This window comes from Montipora foliosa, chromosome 4 (assembly GCF_036669935.1).
Source record: "Montipora foliosa isolate CH-2021 chromosome 4, ASM3666993v2, whole genome shotgun sequence".
Classification (NCBI taxonomy): domain Eukaryota; kingdom Metazoa; phylum Cnidaria; class Anthozoa; order Scleractinia; family Acroporidae; genus Montipora; species Montipora foliosa.
The window spans coordinates 8,279,027-8,289,495 of NC_090872.1; the positions used below are offsets into that span (position 1 = coordinate 8,279,027).

Genomic DNA, 10,469 nt, shown 5'->3' on the forward strand with positions numbered 1-10,469 from the left:
TCCAAAACTGGCCAATAATAAGTGACTAATGAAAGATACTAATTCCTTGCCCTGCCGATCAATCGCATAAATTACTTCTGATTCAGTTAAATCTGTGCGAGCCAGCATTAAACTTTATTTTTAATTGTAAGGTTTAAACGTTTCAAAGAATATTCCATAGATGTATATAATTTATATGTATTAGATTATTTTGTTGGTTATCTTTTTTTGCCTCAATTTTATATGAGTTAAATTGATTTGAGTTCTGTACATTGTCCGCAATTAGTTCCCTACCGCTAAATTCAGTTTAAATAAAGTTCATTATTTGCCGACCGTGTAAATAATTTTTACTCATTAAACAAGCCGATGTTTGGCGTTTTATTTTCCCCTGGTTTTCACTAAGAGACGCAAGGTAGCGGCACAAGCAACACACGCAAACTCTGTAATGTCTTATTCATCAGTATCTACTGAGTGTTTTGTCGCGAAGACACTGGTTAATAAGGACAAGTTCACTTGTTTGTATTTGTTTCTTGTGGTGATGCATACCTGGGTATTGAAAATATTGAAGATGCTTACAGAAAGAGAATGGTTGCTAAGGAAGCTTTTTAGTCAAGAGCCCTACAAAAGGTTGCATGGATGGTTCTTTAAAGTGTCTTTTTCAATGAAAATCAGACATCGGTTTAATCAGACGGAGCATGCGCTATTAGTCCCAGTCCACTGACATGCGTTTCCGTGAAAATCATGTAAAAACTCTCAGGAAACGAAAGGAAAAGGCGTTTTTTTTTTTTCACAGGATGGGAACCGCCCCATCATTTTTCGTAAACCACTGCTTTGCTTCCCAATGACAGTAAATTGACTGCTCCACTAGGTCATGAAGCCGGCGTTGCCCATACGATCCTGCGCTTGGTGTGCATTATTATCCTCAATATTTAGGGATTGGTTTTCTTTTACCTGAACGAAAAAACAAAGAGAAATATATGAGCATTAAGCGAAAAGGGTAAAACAAAATGTGATAATGCCATTCGACTGATCAACCCGCGAGATTAAATCCCCTTCGAAAAATTAACCGTTAACCGCCGACCCGCCGAAGTTCAAGACACGAGGGACGGTTTATAAAAGGCAACTAAAGGCAACATTTCAAAAGAAAAGAATAGTTTACCATATAGATTAGCCCCCCGGAAAAAGCAGACGTATTTCCAGGGGTCATCAGAGAAACGACCTCCGGAAATACGTCTGCGTTCGCAGGTCGACCCATAGAGTAATCTCGCTGCTTTTATCATAACGTATACTTTTATGTTCTCTTCACGTATTCAGTTTATTTTTGAAGTTCTCTATTCAAGTTCATTATTTAGTCTACTTTGATTGCATTCAATCCAACAGCCCATTCATTAACCCATAGTTACCGCAGCGCTGAAAAAAGAAACAACAAAACGCTCTAGAACGTTCACTCGGAATACATGAGGCTCAGAAATAAATGCATTCAGTTTGGAAGGTTTAGAAGGTTTAAAAGCAAGTGGAAGGACTAAATCGCCGATTTTGTTATTGCATTTGACAGAGAAGAACGCTTCCTAAGTTTCTTCTGGTTTAAATGTCCGTTTCGAAACGATTTGGCATCGTTGTTTGCAGGGAAGCCCGCATGGGTTTTGTGCGGAGCTTTCTCCTCGATTCAGTGTAGAACAGCCGTTATTATCCGGTTTTTATGCCAGTGCAACAGGTATGGATACTCCCAGGGTCAACAGTTCAACTCAGGGGAATGTTGTTTGTTATGGATCTTGGCATTTCAAACTGACGTTTGATGAAACGTGGTTGAAACAGTGAGTTTGGCAAATGGTTGTTACATCGGTTATCAGTCAGACGCGCCCCTCAACGACATTTTTTCATATTTCGAAAGTAAAATTTAGGTGGGCTTCAATCAAATGTTTCCATGACAATAGTAATGTTTCCTTGGTGGAAGTTGAATTTGTCATGGAAGCATTTGATTGACGTCCACCTAAATTTTACTTCGAAATATGAAAGGCGCGTGTAACTGATAATTGCTGTAACCTTCCCAAAGTTAATTTTTGGTAAGAGGTCTTGAGAATGAGGGCAGATACAATATAAAAATAGGAAAAGGTTGCATTCTTGTGGGGAGTGCAGTGAAGGCCTTGAAGCGGGAACAGAGCGAGATTATTCTCTTATGAAACATCCTGATTGGCCAATTAGTCCCTCAGACTGTACGATGTTTATCATCGGCCGATAGTCAAATGTTTGTTATATCCCGACTTTTTGACATCAAAAACTTATATAAATCAGTTTAAAATCTACTTTTTTGTGTTACTTGTTTCCGTCCTATTGGATTCATCGAATTACCCAATAACTTAATTTATTTTGACGCATATGGCTACAATACCAATTAACAAAGAAAGAGATAACGTGGATTTTGCGACAATTCAATTAACATTTTAATCGAATATCACTGAGGAGTAAAAATGTCTTACTTAGGATCCATTCGCATTACTGATGATTTAGGATTCATTCGCTTTTGTGTTCGTCAAGTTTACCCTTTGCGAGGTTTTGGGTTCGTGTGTTCACAAGTTTGTTTTCCATGTGGAAGATGTTTAGATTTTCAATTACGACCTCTCCCCGCCAGGGGTTATCGTACATAGGTTTTAAGCAATGAAATCCCCGCTTTTTAATTCTATTGTGCATTTTGCAGCACAGAAAACCAAAGCCCATCCAGATTAATACTTGGAATGTCTCCCGAATAAAAAAAACCATTTAAAGGGTTACATTTGACCTGCTTTCTTTTGGCTGATGCTCCCATCTTCGTAGCAACCGAAGAACCCATCACATGGTCGTGGTTTTGGCGCCCAAATTTTGCGATATTGGACTGCGTTGCCTTTGGCAATGTAATAACTGTAAAACAATGCAGGATGACACTTGGTTCCGATCCCTTGATGACATCTGGTCACGTGACTTTTCACATTGGTGTCTGCCACTTTTGTTCTCTCTAGCGATAAAGTGATTCCATCCAACTCTTGTGCAGAAGCTTTTGAATTTCTCGCCTCTTTCTTGTTCTTCTTGACTTTGGGACCTCTATTTCTCTTTTTCCATGGAAGGATACAAACGGGCTTTCCCCTTTTTAAGGATGCGGCTGTGGTAAAATTTCATAAAGAAAAGTACATTTAAAATTTACACAGGCCGACTCCTGACAATGCAGTTTCGAGAATCGGATAAGTAAATAAATAAATAGGAATAACACGGCTTTATATTTCGCCGAATCATGCACATTCTTCGTTGTTGTGTGCATCACAAGTTAACTTTTAAGAAGAGTTTTCAAACGGGTTGGCAACCCAAAACGTTGGACAACGTGACGTTAGATTCCCTTCATAGACTCAATTGGAAAATTGCCCCCTACGTTTGAATTTCTAGGCAGAGTGGAGTGTCCTGACACCCAAACGCATTGGCCAATCGGTCAGTGTAAAACGCAGACTGCAGACCGGGGGTAAAATGCAGACTGAGGTTATAATTTAACTGTTGAAACAGCCCAAACCCATTAAAAATGCTAACAGTTAAGCCTAAATATTGTTTTAGGCCTAATTAGGCCTAAGGTTAGCATTTCTAAGGGTTTGGGCTTTTTCAACAGTTACGTTATCACCTCAGTCTGCATTTTACCGCTGGTCTGCAGCCTGCAATGTGCAGTCTGCGTTTTACACTGACCGTTCGCCAATTTTAAAAAATAAGATGAAAAGAACTTCAAACTCGAAGCAATGAAATACACGAATCCTGCGTTAAGGTATAGTTAGTAGAGGACGTCTCGTTCAACAAACAATTATTAAGGCGGGAAAATACCAAAAAGCTACAATAGATAATTGGTCGAGAAATTTTTCCTCGAGGTATTTTGAGCCAACCATTGAACAGAACGGGACGTCAGACTACCGCAATCAGAAAACGGTACACCGCATTCTAGACATGCAATGAGAAATAGTTTCTTTCCAAGCGACTACAGAATTCGAAACCAGTTCTAAAATTGGATATGAAGATCTAAAAAAGGAAATCACTCCAGTATCGCACAATCACATCGCTAATAAGAACACGCCCTAGGAATAAAAATGAAAGAAATGCAAAATACTTAAGTGCAAAATGAACAGATGTCTGGTACAGCATAGTCGGTTATGTTTTGAACAACTAAAATAAAAAAGATTAGACCAAGGCCATTTTCTCTTTTCTCTTTTTGTAATTCTTTTCTCTCAACTCTTTCGTTTACCCGAAGTGCACAGCCGGAAGTAATTTTTTGATCTTTTTGTGTTACGATTGCACTGCCGAAGGGAATTGAAAATAAATAATACATATACGCTTCACATCTATTTGGACGCTAAAAAAAATTAATTATTTTTTCTTGTTCCCAATATATTTACCTTTCAATCAGCCATTAATTTTTTTTCGCTAAAATACGAGGGCCTTATAAAATTTAACTTACCGTTTCCCTTTTCCGTACACAGCTTTTCATCGGGACATCCATAATAACCATCGCATATCGTACGATTTCTCAAACGATACGCCATTTTGCTAACATTGCATGAAAATCTCTTCGCTATGCCCGAACTAAGCAACCTTGTGGTAAGCGTTCCAGATTCTTCGCTGTCCTCCGTCATTTTCTTCAGTGGAATTGTCAAATAACCTGCAAAGTGTGGCTGATTTTGAGATGTCAATGTTTCTGAGGGAGGCCAATGGAAGCGAGCACCGCTTCCTAGCTCCGAATACGATGTCTGACAATTTTCATTTTCAGAATACTCATTGTTCGATGATAATTGCGATTCATAAACAGAAAAATAACTCGGAATATAGCTTTGGCGTCTGACTATTAATATATGCCCAAAAGAAGGATTTGCCATGTCAATTCCACATCAACTGCTTTCCCCGACAAAATGAACTTGTCCGCTCAAAATAAATCGTTCGGAACTGTTTCGAACATGAGGCAAAGTGGAATTCAACAGATCAGTTTTTACCCAGAGAAATCCTGAACATTTAACCACTGCGGTTCCTACTCCGATTATTTAGATTCATCCCATTTTCCCCAAGTATCCATAATTAACACGCTGTCATAACAAACCAGGAATTGAACTTGTCGCGAAAGTGAAACAAAAGGAAAAGCAGTTTCTCACCTTTTAACAACTGCGGTTGTTTCTGCGATGATTTACAGTTATGACATTTTCCACATATTGTCACAACAGACTAGTGATTTAATACTTTTCCGTCGAGTCAATTAACCAATTAACCAGAAAGTCGAAAATTAAAATTTACCCATACGGTACCGGTATTATCATTTGGGTGAATTAGTGAGTCTGAACCGACATGAAAATATCGGACTAAAAATACATATGAATCAGGAGATCGGTTCGGAGATTCCCAAGATAGCTATTTTTTGAAAACCCTATCCAAATCAAATATTTATGTCCAAAGGAAAAAGTCAAAGAAGACTTCGTCACAAAAGTGTTTTTAACTATGGTGTTTTTCGTTATATATTGAATGAACTGCGTTTGGCTGTAACAAAATTTCGATGCATGGAAGTGTTACAGGAAAGTCAAAAATAAATATTGAATGTTTTCTATTAAACTGGGTTATGATCCGACTTGATTATGTAAATTGCGAGTGGTTTTCTTAGTTGTTGTTATTTTTGCCATTGCCAAAGATTGTTTTATTCATTATATATAATTGCGAAGAAGACATTTTTTCAGAGAAACGTTCTCAGAAAACACTGGGTATTGGCAACCATCACCACGCATTTTTTTTTTTTTTGGTTTGCTCTTTTTAACTATAGTCCATTGAATATACCTCAAGGTCGTTTTAGAGTGTGTGATTAAAACTCAGAACCTCACATGATTGGTTGAAAAAAAAAAAAGAAAGAAACAGGCAAAGAAAGAAGATGACTTAAATTAAACCTAGCCCTAAACAATACAGGTGCAGCCTATAACGACCCGATAAAATCGGAGGTTTTGGAAAGGTGTGGATAAACCTCAGAGAGAGCTGGGATCACTAAACGATTCTCGTGCACAGGGTCTCTGAGGTGTTATCGGTTGGTTGTCTTGCATAAAGACTACTATCATACATGATTACCTGTTGCTCTCATCCGTGAGGATCCTGATTCGAATTTGGAATTGTTTGGGTAGACGGTAAGTACATGTTATAATCACCTTCGACCGACGACACGTGGAAATCGAGAGGAAATGCTGATGCACAGGTGTCACTCGTCAGTTACAAAGGAAATGCTAATTTGAGAGTTATTGGATGCGATGTCTATCTTCATTCTAGAATATTATGGTAATTTTTGGAGATACTAAGCTAAAGAGGTACAAGCGACCCTTTCATCGGACAAACAGCACGATTGCGAGGGATAGCCCCACATGGCAATCCAGCATGACTATCTTTCCCTTTGCCGTGAAAATACACGAGGTAAATCGTTTTCTTAGTGAGACTCGAATCCGTGCTTTTGCTTTACGATACCACCAATACCCTCTACATCAACGAAGTAAAAAGTTAAAATTCCTCAAATTTTAATATTTTTTTTAAACCGAAGTACTCAACACGATCATGTATCGCAAAGATGATCGAACGATGGTACTTTCTGAACCGAATGTCCACCTTCTCACTTCAACATTTGCTTCAACATCTGTTCGATTTTGTTGAACGATTTTGACTGCTTGGGTGGGCAAACGGTTTCAACACATCATCAACATTTGATTCAACAACCTTATATTTAGTCCCAGGCTGCAGCTGCAGTTGTTACTATGGATACGGACATGGATGCGTAATTGCGAGACCGATTAGTGAGCGAGAGCAAAGTTTAGAGAGAGTTTCAATGGAGTGTCGTAAAACCAAAACCAAAGCAATTACTTTGGCCAATCAAAAAGGGCAGAGACAATCCAGTAAACCAACCAAAACTCGAAGTAATTGCACGTAGCCGACACAAAGCGCGGGAAAATGTGCACGCGCAGGCCACGATTTGTTTTGGTTGCACTTATGATCGGTTGAAAAAATGGCGCGAGAACATTGAACCAATCACTGAGTAAAGTAATACAAAACCAAAGGAATTCGCTGATAACTTTCGACACTCAATTGAAAACCGCTCTAAACGCTTTTAATCTTATTCGACATCGATTCAACTTGTGTTGAAAGGGGCGGGGCAAACGTTTCAACATCTCTGCTCAACAAAAGCGGACGGATGTTGAAGCAAACGTTGAAACGAGGAAACATTGTTGCGGAAACCTTATTTCCCGAAATATTTCCTGGGTGCACAAAAGAGGAAACATTTACTGAGGAAGCAAAATGCTTCCGAACAAATTTTTGCTTTCCGGGAAGCAAATTTTGCTTCCACAACAAATGTTTCCTGGGGTCGCAAACGGAAAAAACATCTGCTTCCGCAACAATGAACAATACGACGGCGATGTCGACGAAAACGTCACCTCAAAATATAACTTGGCTCTATCATAAGTCCTTTGCGATTATTCTATCTCATTCACGTCGTACAATGCGTGCGAAGTATCCTTAAAATAAATTGGTACGAGCGGTTTCCGACTGAAAATAGAGAAAGAAAGATTCGCTGTTGCATGCTCACGTTGTCATCAAAACCTCAAATTTAAACTATACGTTTACAGTAGGGCATAAGTTTCCTGATTCTTGACTTATCCCGGAACGTTTTAGTACCGGATTACTTTTGGTGTTTACACATAAAAAACGTGAATCCGGTATGAAAAGTTCCCCGATTCGTCAAAACGTTTTTGAATCCGGAATCCAACGTGGAAACTTTGTATCCGAATACTTTGAATCCAAAACTTTTCGTTCGTGTAAACAGGTTATCCCACGAATCCGCATGGTCTAAACCCGCCCGCGATCCTTCTGGATTGCGTTTGCACAAGATGGCGGCCTACGGCATCTCTCTCGAGAAAAAAAAGACTGGTGCTGCTTGTGAAAAATCCACTTCGTAAGTCCTCAAATTTTCTCTCCACGGACTCTCACTCAAGGCTTTCAAAATCTTGTCGTGATGAGTAAGATCGAACGACCGAAAGTAACAGTTCCACTTAACTATCATGAATGAAGGGGGTAGTTTCTAAAGAAACTTTTGGATTCGCTCTGACGAAAGGGCTAACGCTCGAAACGTCAGCTTTTAGAATCTCTGTACGGTGGCCAATTTGCATTCTCGACTCCGTTGATAAAACCAAAATTTTTGTATACCACTTCACTATCAGTCGGGTTAAACGTGCCTGTATTTTCTGATTTTGGCTTTGGATGCCATTTTGAGAAATGAAATAGCGCTCGGTAACCGGATTCATAGAGTTAGTATAAACAGTTGTACATCCGAGAAAAACAGTTGTACATCCGAGAATGCGTTTAAGTGTAAACATGCACGAAACCGAGTTCCCAAAATTTGATGAATGCGGAAACATTTACAAATCCGGAATCTTTTCCCCTTGTGTAAACGTAGTTGTCGTTATGCAGAGTTCATTTCTGAGCTAAAATCCGTGCTGCACGTGTAGCACGATTATTTTTCGTCGACGTCGTCGTTTCTTAAGCTTCCTGTTATCCCATACCTTGGATTTTCCTTCTAAGCACTTAAGGCCCGTTCAAACGGTCATGATAGTTGATGATAGTTTCAACTATCACGCACGTTTGAACACGAACTATCATTCACTATCATCAACTATCATCAACTATCATCAACTATCGTGCAGTTTGGACATGTTCAAATTCGACATGATAGTTCATGATAGTTTTTTCCGTTTGACCGAGCGGATGATAGTGCATGATAGTTTTTCGGTCAGCGGGGGTAATCAAGGCGGGCTCAATGCAATATGGCTACCGCAAGTTCGTCCTGTGAGGAACAACAAAACAATAATTTGGACGAATATTCGGACGACAGTGACGCTTCCTCGTTTGTGGCGGCCCAGCAACTCTTCATGTATGTCATCCTGCATTACAGCCACTAAAATTGTGGCAATAGCTGCTCTTCTCGGCTGATACACAGCCATTTTCGTCACGAAATTCAAATCCCCGCCATATTTGTTTACAATCGCGCGCGGTAGGAGACTAGGTACCAGTTAGCTACGCCAGCACATTGCGCGATTTCGTCAACTATCATGAACTATCATGGACCGTTTGATCGCAAACATGATAGTCAATGATAGTGAATGATAGTTGAAACTATCATCAACTATCATCAACTATCATGACCGTTTGAACGGGGCTTTACTCCCGTTAAGGGTTAGGAATAAATGTGTAGAAAGTGGATGTTCTCTGATGATTTCCCGATTTGGAGCACGAGTTCTTTCGTTCTGAGTATGCGCAAACCTCTAAGCCAATGCGCATGCTCAGTACTAAAAAGTTCAACTCGTGCCGCACCTCAGTCGATCATCAAACAAAAAACAGTGAAATCAAGACTGCTGTCATTAAAAAAGCATCATTTACTTTATCCAACCATATCCTCAGTTACGTGAACTTTTTAACAGCGTCGTTTAAAAGAAATTTTCGCAAAACGTACACATTTCATTTAACAAAAACTCATCTGTGGTCTGCGCGAAAACAAAAGCAAGACCTCAGTCAGTCCAAGCTTTGAAGAGCCAGGAAACCTGGTGACTGAATGAACTACAAAATTTCTTTGAATAAAAAAAAAAACAACAACAGCACTGGTATGTAGAACATTGTGACGCATGTTTGCTTGTGGCCTGATCTGTCCAGCAATTTCAGTCTTTCAAATAATATAAATTTTTTAACAAATTTCTAAGATTACAATTAATTTACAATAAGAGTTTATTGCTGCAATAAAAATGTCCCCAACGATTTGTGTAAGAAAGCATGTTACACATGCGAAGTAATGTATCAAAAACGAGTGCGAGTGTTTCATCAGGAGTTCCAAACACCGAGCGGATAATATATCCAAATCTTTAAAGATTTTCATCTAGTTTTTCATTGGGTATCCAAACGCATTCACGTGATGTGGTATACAGCTGTTGATTGGTGGACTCGGGTTATGAATTATTAATGAGTTTGAGAATACTATTTTGAAGAAGGCTAGTCAATGGACATGGATATGAATCCGTGTCATTGCAGGAGTGCAAATGTAAAAATGGATTATAAAATGACACACCCTAACCTCGTGTAATTTAATTGTGTAATGGGTCCGTTTTCTTTACGACAACCATTTTAACCTCAACTGGTAAAGGTAAAAGTGGCTGGCATGTATTTTCAACCATTTTCGATTAAAACTCGGTAACTCCAGGAAATAGTCAGTACCAGAATTCTTCAGGTTCATTTGTTTACAGCAGCTCGAACCCGTTCCTAGAAAGTCCTGGAACATTTCGGGCCTTTGAGGGAAGGAGGGGAAGTGAAGGGGGACTGTACCCCTATGTCTTGAAAATACACTTAAAGACCAGCTTTTTAAAACAAGTGGGTGGCAGTTATGCGAATGAGGTTTCGTGTCCGGAAAGTTACCGGGACTTGGTGAAACGGGCTCCTGA

General features: G+C 39.3%; 2 protein-coding genes across 3 annotated transcripts in view; one reads left to right on the forward strand and one right to left on the reverse strand.

Annotated features, from left to right (window-relative positions):
• The window catches only part of LOC137999717 (uncharacterized), a 297,056-nt gene that overhangs the window by 112,951 nt on the left and 173,636 nt on the right, over nucleotides 1-10,469 (forward strand). The gene's annotated exons all lie outside the window — the stretch shown is intronic.
• On the reverse strand, nucleotides 92-6,159 carry LOC137998918 (uncharacterized). 2 transcript variants are annotated; one of them, XM_068844759.1, is made up of 4 exons: nucleotides 6,076-6,159; nucleotides 4,439-4,639; nucleotides 2,756-3,112; nucleotides 92-930 (listed from the first exon to the last, which is right to left on the reverse strand). In XM_068844759.1, the coding sequence occupies exons 1-4, from the start codon at nucleotides 6,086-6,088 to the stop codon at nucleotides 902-904; spliced, it is 600 nt and encodes a 199-aa protein (XP_068700860.1). In that variant the 5' UTR covers nucleotides 6,089-6,159; the 3' UTR covers nucleotides 92-901. The 2 variants fall into 2 exon arrangements, with proteins under 2 accessions (XP_068700860.1, XP_068700859.1); XM_068844758.1 differs by lacking the exon at nucleotides 6,076-6,159 and having other exon boundaries at nucleotides 4,439-5,074.

What these genes read in the sequence shown, in the direction of transcription:
- LOC137998918 (XM_068844758.1), bottom strand. Translation starts at nt 4,853, where the DNA reads ATGGCAAATCCTTCTTTTGGGCATATATTAATAGTCAGACGCCAAAGC. An exon ending in GTGTACGGAAAAGGGAAACG is followed by an intron (nt 3,113 to 4,438) that starts GTAAGTTAAATT and finishes ATTTTACCACAG; the next exon opens with CCGCATCCTTAAAAAGGGGA. An exon ending in CATCAGCCAAAAGAAAGCAG is followed by an intron (nt 931 to 2,755) that starts GTCAAATGTAAC and finishes TTTTTCGTTCAG; the next exon opens with GTAAAAGAAAACCAATCCCT.